Source organism: Talpa europaea (genome assembly GCF_964194135.1).
Source record: "Talpa europaea genome assembly, chromosome: 4".
NCBI classification, from domain to species: Eukaryota; Metazoa; Chordata; class Mammalia; order Eulipotyphla; family Talpidae; genus Talpa; species Talpa europaea.
The window spans coordinates 92617609-92632242 of record NC_140070.1 but is presented as its reverse complement, the minus strand read 5'-3'; the positions used below and the strand labels follow the sequence as shown (position 1 = coordinate 92632242).

Genomic DNA, 14634 nt, shown 5'->3' with positions numbered 1-14634 from the left:
GGGTTCCTGAAAGGATGAGAGGGCTGAGGGGAAGGGGATGAGGTAGAATGAGGAGACACTGACACTTGGTGAGGTGCTAGTATCTTCTGCCGAGAGACTCAGCAGGTCTTTATTCATCTTTAGTAAGCAGAAAAAAAATACATTGTCATGTGTAAAGCAGAAACAATTAGTGTATTTTATTCCCATGGACTACTGGCTCCTACAGGTCCCAGCTAGACAGTAGCCTTCAAGGTTAATAGATAAAAAACCAAACCTAACACTAAAACTTATTATTTCAGCTAGACAATTATCTAAGACAGTGGATATCCGCCAGTGCATCCCTGTCAGCTAAAGCCTCAGCATCAAAAGACTATTTTATTCACATGGCCTTCAGCCAGAGACCAGCTGCTGCTCAGCTATCAGAACTTTTTCTACCTACAAACTTCTTAATACAGTCAACTTCATTTAAAAACTTTCCTAAGAAACTTCTAAATAAAAAGGAACTTCTAAAAAACAAAACAAGGATATACTATAATTGTTATGCTGGATTGCTTGTCAGATATGTACAATAAATTGTCTCCCACTGTTAATTGGGCCAAATTGTGTAGTAACTAATTTCTAAACAGGTAATTTTCCGTGCCAATTGTTTGCAGTCTGCTGATACATATAATTTATAGCCTAATGTACTTTTTGGGAAATTTTTCTCCTTTTATGACCAAGAACAAAAAGTGAAGGAATGTTAGATCTTCAGCCCCACGGTGTGAGGCACAAGGAATCTTCAGCCCCACAGTGTGAGGCCCTTTACCTTCGGCCCCATGGTGTGAGGCCCTTTACCTTCGCTGCTTGCCAGTTGTCTTATCTGGCTGGGGCATCAAGGCCTCCTGCAGCAATGCAATCTAAGGAAATATGTTCCAAGTGGGAAGGATGTTAAGTAGCATCTTAATATGATTGAGAATCAACTAAGATCTAGCTTCATCCTTCCATTTTCACTGAGAAGATCTCATTGCCCCAGCCTGCAGCAACCAAACTCTTATATAACTTATCTGTGTGATCCATTTAGCATTGAAGACATATTTCACTATAATACAAGTTATCTTCAAGGAAGTTGAGATGCTTGAACTCGACTTACGACACAGCTCCTTCAGGCCTACAATATCTTGTCCTATTATTCTTGATGTACCCCAAATCAAAAATTATTCTCATGTAACAAGCATTCAATAAATAATGACCCTAATTTTGATATATTATCTACACTGTTGTCATGTTTCAAGGAGCATATCAATTCTTGACTATGGGTAGAAAGGGCAAAGGTAGTAAGAGGGTTAGCTACTTAAAAAATACATCCAATGAATATATGCTGGTTTCAAACTCCTGTTTATTTTGTAATGTTCTGATAATGTAAAAGTGTTCATAATTCATTAAAACAAACCACTTTTCTTAATTGAAGTTGTAATTAAAATGTTTCACCTTTAACTGCTGAGGAATGGCTTTTGTCATAGACCTTTACAATTAAAATAGTCTTTCTTGGGCTAAATGCCAAATTCATTACTGCCGCTTACAATCAGTCTTTCCTTTGGCCATATAGTAATGTTTCAAGAGAAAAGTCAAAGGCCCATACAAAAACTTTTCCTAGAAGCTTGCTATTTTCTCTGGTCTGAGATCGTGCACTGACAAAAATTATTCACATTGCAGAAGTATGCTATTGTGACATTGGAATCCTTATAGTGGTTGTAACATTTCATGGTTTAAGAAAATGATGCAACTCTGGAGATAAGCTCTAAGTGAATGTCAATATGATGTTTGAAACTGAAAAATGTGTAACATCTGTACTTTGCCATTTTAAAGTATTGATCAAATACCATCAACCTGGAAGTAAGAAGAGTATAATTTTGACTTTATTCTGAGCTAGAATGCCTCCTATAAGACTAATCTTGTTTCAGTTGTGTATTTACCCAAAGAAGCAGTCAAGTAGTTTCATTTGCTTTTTTTCATTTGTTATCATAGAGGGACCAATACTGGTTTTGATGCAGGAATGTAAATTAGAATCAGGGCCCTTCTACTCAATAGTTGTGTGACTTTGGATAAATCATTTCCTCAGGATTCTTGTCTCCCAAGTGGAGATAGCATCTTTCCTATATATCTGTACAACTTTTAGTTGCCTAGATCATTGTTACGCAACTTTACTAGGCAGAATTAAGAATTATTACATTATGTAGTTCAAAGGGATCTAGCAAATGTTACAGGGGTGTGATGATTTTATGTAATAAATTAACCGTTCATCATTCTGGGAGTATGAGAAAGTGTAAAGAATAATGGTTATAGTTTCTGATCACTTCATTTAATAAGGGTAGTTAGAGAGAAACACTTTGAGAGTAAATTCAAACAGGCTGAAGAGCTAATAGAAGGTTTGCTACTTTGAGAATGAAGACTAATGAATGCACATTTAGTGTCAATAATTATCAGGCAAGTAGTCCCTCCCCCCTTTTTCACATGAGAATTTGAGAAAAGTTTAAGTAATTTATTCTTGATCGTATAACATCCCAGAAATGGAATTTAAAAATTCAAACCTAGACCTGCCCGAGAAAGTCACTTTCTACACCAGTAGTTTTCAAACTTAAGTTTGCTTCAGAACACCAGGAGTGCTCATTCAAAATACATATTCTGGGGCCTCCCTGGTGGCACAAGGAGTTAAGATGCAACCTACGAAGCTGTCCGCAGCCACTGCAGCATGAGTTCGATCCCTGGCCAGGGAGCTACCCACATGGCGCAGCAGACCTCTCTTGACTCGCCCACTGCTCCCCTCAGCAGTGTATTTCAGTCAGTCTGCCTGTTCTGTTCCCCACTCTGTCTCTGGTGAATCCTCTCAATCCCCTGCACATCTGGCCTGTATCCCAGTACTTGTATGCATAAATAAATAAATCTTTAAAAAAATGCATATTCCCAGAGGGTCTCTTGGAATATATAAATGTGATATGGCCTACAATCTATACTTAAGAAATAAACCCATTAGTTCTAAAAACTGCCCATTCAAGAAGATCAGAAACCATGTATCTTTACAGTAAGTTAGTATCAATTTGCTTTTATCTGACTATAACCACATAGTACTCAGCTACTATAGTCCTAGAATTCTTACTCAAGAGGCTATGGGATGGGCCTCCCAGGTGGCGCAGAGGTTGAGCGCTGGGTTGCGAAGCTGCCCGCGGCCTCTGCGGCGCCGGTTCGATCCCCAGCTGCTCCCCGGCCACCAGAGGAGGGTCCCACATGGCGCGCAGACCTCTCCTGCCGCCCGCTGCTCCCCTCAGCAGTGTACTTCGGTCCTTCTGCCTGCTCTGCTCCCCGCTCTGGCTCTGGTGAATTCTCTCACCCTCCCGTGTCTTCTGACTGTACCCAGTGCATGTATAAACAAAACAAACAAACAAACCAGCAAACAAATAAATAAAGCATGTCTCTATTAAAAAAAAAAAAAAAAAAGAGGCTATGGGATGAAGTATTCCAGGAGTATTTTATAAATGCAGAACATTCAATAAATTTGAATGAAAACATTACAAGATATAGGCTCTCATAGTAGATGCAGTTGATGTTACTGGTATTTAATTGTTTTTGCTGTAAATACTGCCACATCCCTTGTTGGATTTCTGAGCAGGATGGTGTTCTGGACCCCAGTGCAGTCACAGGCAGGGCAGTGATCATTGTTCATGGTAGAATGACCCCTATAATTATCTTTATTGTTAAATTATACATAAAAAAACCCACAACTGCATTACGTTCAACATCAACAGAACAGAACCTGACTTGTAGGAGATCAGTCCTACTAGATTATTCTCAATAGTCTCAATATATATCAGCTATAAGTCGTCTGGCACCATCCTTGGAGCCACAAATGGCAGATCTTGCAGCATCAGTCTGTGGAGGAGGCTTATGACTGAATGTTATATTTAGCAATGTTGTATTTAGCAAATTTAGCAATTTGCAAGTCTAGGTGACTGCCTTTTTAGATATTTTCCTTTCCTTTTTAATAACAGAAACAATTTAGCTACAATCAAACAAAAGTAAGTATCTGAAATAGAAGTTTGAAGTATTAGGATATACTTAAACCAAAACACACAGATAAAATAGGTGTTCAATTAAGAAACATTTATTATTTCCCACATGAAAATGAAATTGCAACTGTAAACAAAAACTAAGAAATATCTCATGAAATAATTTGCTATATCACCATGACCTTGAGAAGTTAGAGAAGATAATTATTAAAGGCCCTTAGAACTTTTGCAATTCTAAGGCATTTTTGGCATTTTACATGTCTAGATGAAAGCCTTAATTTTTTAATACATATTTTCCAGTCTATTCTCATTACAGAAAAAAAATTTTTAGCATACAGAAATGGCAGATTTAATAGAGATTTAAAGTAACTTCAAGATACATTTACACTGAAATATACAGATAATGTAACTGCTGAGTGAGGAAACACTTATTCACAGTCTCAATTTCATTAATTTATGGAAAAGAATAGGAACCAAGTAACATTTGTCTTAAAAGGTAACCCAATTAATTTTGCAACTAGAGACATGTACAACACTTACAGAATTTATACAATACTATTTTCAAAATAGGCTTTTTACTTTTAAGAATGAAAGTTCTCAGTAATAAACTTGAGATATGCAGCTTAGCCCAGTGGTATCAACTTTTTCAACAAGCAACCACACACATACAGTTCCCTTACCCCCAGCATGAGAAAGTGAAATTAGAAAATTTTAAGGCAGGAAAAAAAAAATCGCTCCAATGTATAAATTATTGAGGTCCAAAGAGCATGTTTATAACTCAACATAAGATGTCAACTATTCAGCTGAGTATGTGACTTAATTTGCACACGAATTCCTTTTCTTACTGCTTCCTGATTTCTGATTCTGGGAATGTCTGTGCTGTACCTACTGTTTAAGACACTGGGTACATGAGGAAGCATTAGACATGGTCCCAGTGTGTGCTGGTAAATGTTTAATAAGTACTTCCTAAGGGGAAGTGGTCCCTTAGAGCATTTACCAATTTCTATGTATAAGTAATCCCACTATGGCAGATTTCGATCTACCAACAGTTTTATAACTGGCTCACAAAATTCCTGAAATTAACAATCCTCTCTTAAAAGCCTTTGTAAGTCAGCTCTAACATAAAACACTGTATGGTTCCCACTCTGAAGTAGCTCCAAATCTCTTCATAACTTGTTACATGTTTTAGAGGACAGAATTGAGATAAAATGGAAATAATTCAATAACTTTTTTTTGTAACAAGTGTTAAAATTAAAGGAATGTTGAAATCTGTGGAATTTTCCAACTTATTTACTATTTCACTTTTGCTTAAATTTATTTAATGAAATTAAAATGTGTATGTGAGGGGAAGTAAAGGGTGAACAGAATAAGAAGGAAAAGAAGACATCCTAAGACACATGCCAACAGTTACCATGTTTATGCTGGAAGAAAATACCCACTAAGTACAAATATAATGTAACTTTCAAAATTCCGTCTTCTTTAAGGCCTCTCAGTTCAGTCATAAATCCTGAAGATTTATCTTATCTGTCCTCTTTGGCTGCAGCTTGGATGAGATTAATTAGCTTCTTTTGTATAATACTGAAGAGCACACAGCTTCACACCACTTGCACTATCAGCTCACAGTAAAAGGCAAAACTAAATTCTGGAGACTTGAAAACAGGACTTCCTTTGTGAAGGAAGTTTCTATCTACATCATATCTTGGGCAAGTGCCGGCTGGAGTGGCCAGGAAATTCTTCTGGTAACAAAACATGGAGCCTGCAGGTTGGGCATGTCCCCTGTTGCATCAACCAAGGTCTAATGCACTTAAGGAACAAAAAGACTCACATCAGTCTCTCAGATTTAAATTAGCAGATAGAACAGTTACTCTGTAACAGGGTTACCAGCATGTCTTCGGTAGATTTTATAGACTCATCTGGTAGGTTGCCAAGCCTGCTACTGCAATCATTGCACCTCCTCTGTGATTTGCTAAGCAGTGTATAGTCAGTAACAACAGAACACCTTATAGCCATGTATTCTATTAGGATCCTACTGCGGTTTTCAGGATGGATGAATAGCTGTTCTTTCTAACTGAGGAAACCTGTATTTTTTTCTCTCACTTATTTTACTATATTCATTTTTAACTCAGAAAAAGTCACAACTAAACATATCGAAGGAACCAATACCTTTTATAAAATGTTTATGCTATTCTGAAGTTAAATTGATGAATATACTTTTCAGATTGCTCTTTCTTTGGCAATGGTAATTTTCTTTGGCCATAAACTATCTGTTAAGTTATTTACTTTAATAATGACTTTCTCAAAACAAATAAATTTTACCTGGGTGAATAATGGAGCGTCGGGACAGATAGGAAGGATTAAGAATAGGTACTATATATGAGTCCCACTAATTCTAACCCACAATGAATAAATTATCTACTTTCAATTCATTTGCCAATGACAAAGGATAAAATACGTTTGTGAAACATTTATTTTCTAAAAGGAAAGGACTATACAAACTTCAAAGGGGAAAATCAGGTGGCTAAATATCTTTCCTGAAGATATTTTGGGATTAGCCACTGTGTATAAATCTTTTCATATCAAAACAGATACAAAATAAAATCCTGTACCAGGTATAACGTATCTTTGAAATGGTGCTTAATGACATGGTTTGAATGAGCTGGCTATGTTCACGCCCATTAAAAGCCTTTCTTCTATAAGATTATCTTTTCCTGCGTCAAATTATTTCTCTACAACAGAAGACTTAGATCATAAATTATATATTAAAAGTACTTGGACAGAAGCAACACCAGGAGTTATCTATATGCCACAAATCAACATAAGATATGTCAGCCTTGCATTTTTCTAACAACAAAATTCAAGATGGAGCATCTTAAAAAAGCAAATAAATAGGAGCCTGAAGAGATAAAGGTAGTTTGATGCTTTATAATGGATAAGGCACATTCATTAGGTACGAACAAAGGATACTATGTGTTATTTATAGCAAATCTAGGTGAAGTAGTACTGTTGCTAAACTGCCACTGAACTGCCATGTCAATTAACATTCCTCCCAGTTCTTTGCAAGGGAACTGTCTTCCTGGTACCATTAAATCTCACTGTTGTCCCCGTCTGCTGTAAAGTGTTTGGAGATCTGAGACAACACAGTGCAATTTGTGGCTTGGTGTGGAGAAACAGGAATAAATGTGTTTGTGTGGTACCCAAAAGTCCTGAATAATATCCAGTGGGACTCATGACAGCAATGGATGATGACACAGTAAGGTAGTATAAGTCTCAATCAATTAGTGGTAAATATTAAAAAAGCAAGTTTATCGAATTTGAAAGGAGGCTTGCATTCTCATGTTTATTGCAGCACTATTTATAATAGCCAATTATGGCTATTAAATGCCCACAAACAGATAAGTGGATCAAGAAGATGGATCAAAGGAATATTTATCAGAATGGATAAACTTGTATGATTTGCAGCAACATGGATGGAGCTGAAAGGGATAATGCTAAATGAAATAATTCATAGAAAGATAAAAGCCATATAATGTCACTAGTGTGTGGAATATAGACAAACCTATCTAAGGGTTAGATAAAGACAACCTTAAAAACTAACGCTTGAGAGCTGACCACAGAATTGAAGCATCCAAATATCAATAGATGCTGAGAAAGCTTTCGACAAAGTGCAACACCCATTCATGATAAAAGCCCTTGAAATTCTTGGGATACAAGGAACATACCTCAACATCATAAAGGCCATCTATGACAAGCCAACAGCCAGTATCATTCTCAATGGTGAAAAGCTGAAAGCAATTCCATTAAGATCTGGAACAAGACAAGGATGTCCACTCTCACCACTGCTTTTCAATATAATACTGGAAGTCCTAGCCAGAGCAATAAGACAAGAGAAAGACATCCAAGGAATCCAAATAGGAAAAGAAGAAGTCAAGCTATCACTATTTGCAGATGATATGATAATATACATAGAGAACCCCAAAAACTCCACAGAAAAACTAATTCAACTCATCAATCAGTTCAGTAAAGTGGCAGGATACAAAATCAACACGCAAAAGTCAGTAGCCTTCCTATACACAAACAATAAATCTGAAGAAGAAGAAATCAAAAAAACCATCCCTTTTGTTATTGAAACAAAAAAAATCAAATATTTGGGAATAAATCTAACAAAAGAGGTAAAGGACCTATACAAAGAAAACTATAAAACACTGTTAAAAGAAATAGAAGAAGACACAAAGAAATGGAGAGACATCCCCTGCTCATGGATTGGAAGAATAAACATTATTAAAATGGCCATCCTTCCAAAAGCAATATACAGATTCAATGCTATTCCAATCAAAATTTCAATGTCATTCTTCAAAGAAATAGAACAATTATTGATGAAATTCATATGGAATCACAAAAAACCCCGAATAGCCAAAGCTCTCCTGAAAAAAAAAGAAGGGAATGGAGGCATCACACTCCCAGACTTCAAACTATACTACAAAGCCATAATCATCAAAACTGCATGGTATTGGAACAAGAACAGACACACAGACCAATGGAATCGAATAGAAAATCCAGAAATAAACCCACAGATTTATGGTCAACTAATCTTTGACAAAGGAGCAAAGACTATGCATTGGAGCAAAGAAAGTTTGTTCAATAAATGGTGCTGGGAAAACTGGGTCGCTACATGCAAAAGAATGAAGCTTGACCACTACCTCACACCATACACAAAAATCAACTCAAAATGGATTAAAGAACTAGACATAAGACCTGAAACCATAAAATATATAGAAGGAAATATAGGCGAAACACTACGTGATTTGCACATCAAAGACATCTTTACAGACACATCACCCAAAGCAGTGATAGTGAAGGCAAAGATAAACAGCTGGGACTACATCAAATTAAAGAGCTTCTGCACAGCAAAAGAGACAATAACAAAAACAAAGAGAAACCCCACCAACTGGGAGAACATTTTTGCACACAACACTAATGATAAAGGACTGATCACAAAAATCTGCAAAGAGCTGATGAGACTCAACAACAACAAAGAAAATAATCCAGTCAAAAAATGGGCAGAAGAGCTAAAAAGAAACTTCTCTGAAGAGGAAATGCAAATGGCCAACAGGCATATGAAAAAATGTTCAACATCACTTGTCATCAGGGAAATGCAAATCAAAACTACCATGAGATACCATCTTACACCAGTGAGAATGGCACATATTAAAAAAACTAGCAACAACAAATGTTGGCGAGAGTGTGGAGAAAAAGGAACTCTTCTGCACTGTTGGTGGGAGTGCAAACTGGTCCAACCACTGTGGAGAGCTGTGTGGAGATTTCTGGACCTACTAAACATAGAGCTTCCATATGATCCAGCAATTCCACTCCTAGGTATTTACCCAAAGGACACAGAAACATCAATTCCAAAGAACACCTGCACCCCTATGTTTATAGCAGCACTGTTTACAATAGCTAAGCCTTGGAAACAACCCAAATGCCCAAAAATAGATGACTGGATCAAGAAGATGTGGTACATATATACCATGGAATATTACTCAGCATTCAAAAAAGATAAACACATGCAATTTGCAGCAACATGGATGGCGCTGGAAGGGATCATGCTCAGCGAAATAAGCCAAAAAGAAAAAGAAAAATACCGGATGGTCTGACTCATAGCAGGAATCTAGAAAACTTAAATAAGGGACCAGGAAAATGAATAACTATAAGAAAGTGAAAATCAAAATCAACAAAAAACTATGAACCAGAGACACTTTTAGGGGGGCGGGGGCGGGAGGGAAGGGATTGGGGTCAGAATGGGGGGGCTGCAATTGTATGGGGAATATAACAATAAAATTTATTATTTAAAAAAAAAAAAAAAGGAAGCATCCAGAGGGGAGGAGGGAGACGGGTGGTAAGAACAAAAAGGGAAGGAAGCACAATGGACTATGGTGGGGGACTCTGGGTGAGTTGGTGATGGGTGCTTTTGGTGGCAATATCTGATGGGGATATCCTAATATTACTTCAATTAAAAATAAATAAAAATGAAATAAAAAGTTAGATTTAATGCATTACCTGAGAGTGAAATTTATGAGCACAAGGCAAAACTGACAGGTTTTCTGGAGAAAGATTTTCATGACAGATCACACAAGGCTCCTCTTCCTCCTCATCATCCTAGAGAAAAACACACAAAGGTTAAATTCAGCTCCCTTTTTTCCTCCCCGAATTTAATGCATTTAGAATCTGCAATTCCAGACTCACCAAATTATTGGCTCCTTCCCATGTGGCAGGACTTTGTGAAGTGAGGGCCCTCCAGGCTTGCTTGGGTGGCTGGGCAGCATTAGACTGTGGTGCAGTATGGCTGGGTGAAACATTACTACCACCATTTGGCACTGATTTTCCTTGACTCTAAAAATAAAAATATTACACTCTTTTAAAGAATTGCTCTAAAATAAGAAGTACTAGGACCTCCCTGGTGGCGCAAGGGGTTAAGTCTCAGAACTATCAAGGTATCCGCAGCCACTGTAACCTGAGTTCCATCCCTGGCCAGGGAGCTAACCCACATGACACAGCAGACCTTTCCTCTCGCCCACTGCTCCCCTCAGCAGTGTATTTCAGTAGATCTGACTGTTCTGCTGCCCACTGTCCCTGGTGAATCCTCTCACACCCCACACCTCTGGCCTATACCCCAGAGTTCTTGTATGCATAAATAAATAAAAAAATAAATCTTCAAAAAATAATAAAATAAGTAGTACTGAGAATAGCACATAATAGCATACAGTGAGAATTAGCAAAAGGGTAAATAAAGGTCAATCATATTCATGAGAAATCTTTTTACATGTATCAAATTATTTTTATTGAGGTACACTGATTTTTTTTTTTATAAATTTTATTGTTATATTCCCCATACAATTGCAGCCCCCCCATTCTGACCCCAATCCCTCCCCTCCCGCCCCCGCCCCCCTAAAAGTGTCTCTGGTTCATAGTTTTTTGTTGATTTTGATTTTCACTTTCTTATAGTTATTCATTTTCCTGGTCCCTTATTTAAGTTTTCTAGATTCCTGCTATGAGTCAGACCATCCGGTATTTTTCTTTTTCTTTTTGGCTTATTTCGCTGAGCATGATCCCTTCCAGCGCCATCCATGTTGCTGCAAATTGCATGTGTTTATCTTTTTTGAATGCTGAGTAATATTCCATGGTATATATGTACCACATCTTCTTGATCCAGTCATCTATTTTTGGGCATTTGGGTTGTTTCCAAAGCTTAGCTATTGTAAACAGTGCTGCTATAAACATAGGGGTGCAGGTGTTCTTTGGAATTGATGTTTCTGTGTCCTTTGGGTAAATACCTAGGAGTGGAATTGCTGGATCATATGGAAGCTCTATGTTTAGTAGGTCCAGAAATCTCCACACAGCTCTCCACAGTGGTTGGACCAGTTTGCACTCCCACCAACAGTGCAGAAGAGTTCCTTTTTCTCCACACTCTCGCCAACATTTGTTGTTGCTAGTTTTTTTAATATGTGCCATTCTCACTGGTGTAAGATGGTATCTCATGGTAGTTTTGATTTGCATTTCCCTGATGACAAGTGATGTTGAACATTTTTTCATATGCCTGTTGGCCATTTGCATTTCCTCTTCAGAGAAGTTTCTTTTAAGCTCTTCTGCCCATTTTTTGACCGGATTATTTTCTTTGTTGTTGTTGAGTCTCATCAGCTCTTTGCAGATTTTTGTGATCAGTCCTTTATCATTAGTGTTGGGTGCAAAAATGTTCTCCCAGTTGGTGGGGTTTCTCTTTGTTTTTGTTATTGTCTCTTTTGCTGTGCAAAAGCTCTTTAATTTGATGTAGTCCCAGCTGTTTATCTTTGCCTTCACTATCACTGCTTTGGGTGATGTGTCTGTAAAGATGTCTTTGATGTGCAAATCACGTAGTGTTTCGCCTATATTTCCTTCTATATATTTTATGGTTTCAGGTCTTATGTCTAGTTCTTTAATCCATTTTGAGTTGATTTTTGTGTATGGTGTGAGGTGGTGGTCAAGCTTCATTCTTTTGCATGTAGCGACCCAGTTTTCCCAGCACCATTTATTGAACAAACTTTCTTTGCTCCAATGCATATTCTTTGCTCCTTTGTCAAAGATTAGTTGACCATAAATCTGTGGGTTTATTTCTGGATTTTCTATTCGATTCCATTGGTCTGTATGTCTGTTCTTGTTCCAATACCATGCAGTTTTGATGATTATGGCTTTGTAGTATAGTTTGAAGTCTGGGAGTGTGATGCCTCCATTCCCTTCTTTCTTTTTCAGGAGAGCTTTGGCAATTCGGGGTTTTTTGTGATTCCATATGAATTTCATCAATAATTGTTCTATTTCTTTGAAGAATGACATTGAAATTTTGATTGGAATAGCATTGAATCTGTATATTGCTTTTGGAAGGATGGCCATTTTAATAATGTTTATTCTTCCAATCCATGAGCAGGGGATGTCTCTCCATTTCTTTGTGTCTTCTTCTATTTCTTTTAACAGTGTTTTATAGTTTTCTTTGTATAGGTCCTTTACCTCTTTTGTTAGATTTATTCCCAAATATTTGATTTTTTTTGTTTCAATAACAAAAGGGATGGTTTTTTTGATTTCTTCTTCTTCAGATTTATTGTTTGTGTATAGGAAGGCTACTGACTTTTGCGTGTTGATTTTGTATCCTGCCACTTTACTGAACTGATTGATGAGTTGAATTAGCTTTTCTGTAGAGTTTTTGGGGTTCTCTATGTATAATATCATATTGTCTGCAAATAGTGATAGTTTGACTTCTTCTTTTCCTATTTGGATTCCTTGGATGTCTTTCTCTTGTCTTATTGCCCTGGCTAGGACTTCCAGTATTATATTGAAAAGCAATGGTGAGAGTGGACATCCTTGTCTTGTTCCAGATCTTAATGGAATTGCTTTCAGCTTTTCACCATTGAGAATGATACTGGCTGTTGGCTTGTCATAGATGGCCTTTATGATGTTGAGGTATGTTCCTTGTATCCCAAGAATTTCAAGGGCTTTTATCATGAATGGGTGTTGCACTTTGTCGAAAGCTTTCTCAGCATCTATTGATATTATCATATGGGTTTTATATTTCTTTTTGTTGATGTGTTGGATAACGTTGATTGATTTTCGGATGTTAAACCATCCTTGTGCCCCTGGAATGAATCCAACTTGGTCGTGGTGAATTATCTTATGGATACATTGTTGGATTCTGATAGCTAAAATTTTATTGAGGATTTTTGCATCAGTGCTCATTAGGGAGATTGGCCTGTAGTTTTCCTTTTTTGAGTTGTCCTTGTTCGGTTTTGGTATTAGTGAGGTACACTGATTTTTAAAACAGTATGTTTTAGGGGTATTGGTTCACATCTCTTTAGATATTACTATACTATGCCCATCAAGAGAAACCTTAAAAATAGACTATATTACATATATACTCAGAGCAATTTAAGGACAGAAATCTATACACTCTAAATTAAATCTTTGCAGAACATAGGGAAAAAAGTCTTCCTTCAAGATCATTCAAAGTAACCCAGAGTAAATTACAAGAGGATCAGTTTTATTCTAGGATGATCAGATGCTCAGTATTTCCCATGTCATTTGTCAAGTTAAATTATTTATTATTAATAGATGATTTAACATGAACATGTTATAAACACAATTACAACATGTGACTGTAGAAATAAGAGAGACTTTTACTTTTTACCTGAGCTCTCTTGGGGTCAATAAGCTGAGAAATCTTGTAAACAATTTCATCAAATGTCAGTCCAGATAAAGACTTTCCATGAGTATCCTTCAATTGCCTAAAGAAATCTGTAAGCTCCTTTCTGGAAGAGATCAAGGAAAGAATTACCCTACTGCCTTAAGGATGCAAACAAGATATAAAATCCTATCATATGATTAATACATAAACACTGATATAGACATGACTCTTTAGATGTTTGATATAAAAAAAAAATCACAGATCAATCTACATTTATCTTAAATGAAAATGAAATGAATATGTTCTTGAATGATGCTCTGTTCATGAGTGAAAAATTTTAGTATTTATTCTCCAAACAGTTTTTTATTTATTTATTTTTTTTTAAAGATTTATTTATTTTATTTATACAAGCACTGGGTACAGTCAGAAGCGCAGGAGGGTGAGAGAATTCACCAGAGCCAGAGCAGGGAGCAGAGCAGGCAGAAGGACACTGCTGAGGGGAGCAGCGGGCGGCAGGAGGGGTCTGCGCGCCATGTGGGACCCTCACCCGGTGGCCGGGGATCGAACCGGTGCTGCAGAGGCTGCGGGCAGCTTCGCAACCCAGCGCTCAACCGCTGCGCCACCGGGGAGGCCCCTCCAAACAGTTTTTTAAATCAAGTTTGCTTTCTACTTGCATTCTGAACTGTTTACACCATACCTTTCAAAACTCTCAATCAGGACCAAAATAATCCCTTTTTCCGCTCTGACTACTGGTTAACTATTAATGTTAACAGTTTTATTTTTATAAAACTCAGAAATGGAAAACAAAAAAGAAAAGGAAAGATTAAAAGACAAATTATGTAATTAAAAAAATCCTAGGACAATTTAAGTGATATGTTCCTTTTCAATTACCATGGTCCACTGACCCGTAACTGC

The 14634-nt window shown here is 37.1% G+C and overlaps 1 protein-coding gene across 1 annotated transcript in view; it reads right to left on the bottom strand.

The window, feature by feature from the left end:
* Positions 1–5711: 5711 nt before the first annotated feature.
* DZIP3 (DAZ interacting zinc finger protein 3) overlaps positions 5712–14634 on the bottom strand; it is a gene marked incomplete at both ends in the record, with an annotated part of 78415 nt that continues 69492 nt past the window's right edge. The window contains 4 exons of the mRNA XM_084231707.1: positions 5712–5822; positions 10074–10172; positions 10260–10406; positions 13723–13843. Of these exons, the coding sequence (XP_084087833.1) occupies positions 5712–5822; positions 10074–10172; positions 10260–10406; positions 13723–13843 (478 nt within the window). The remainder of the gene's footprint in view (positions 5823–10073; positions 10173–10259; positions 10407–13722; positions 13844–14634) is intronic.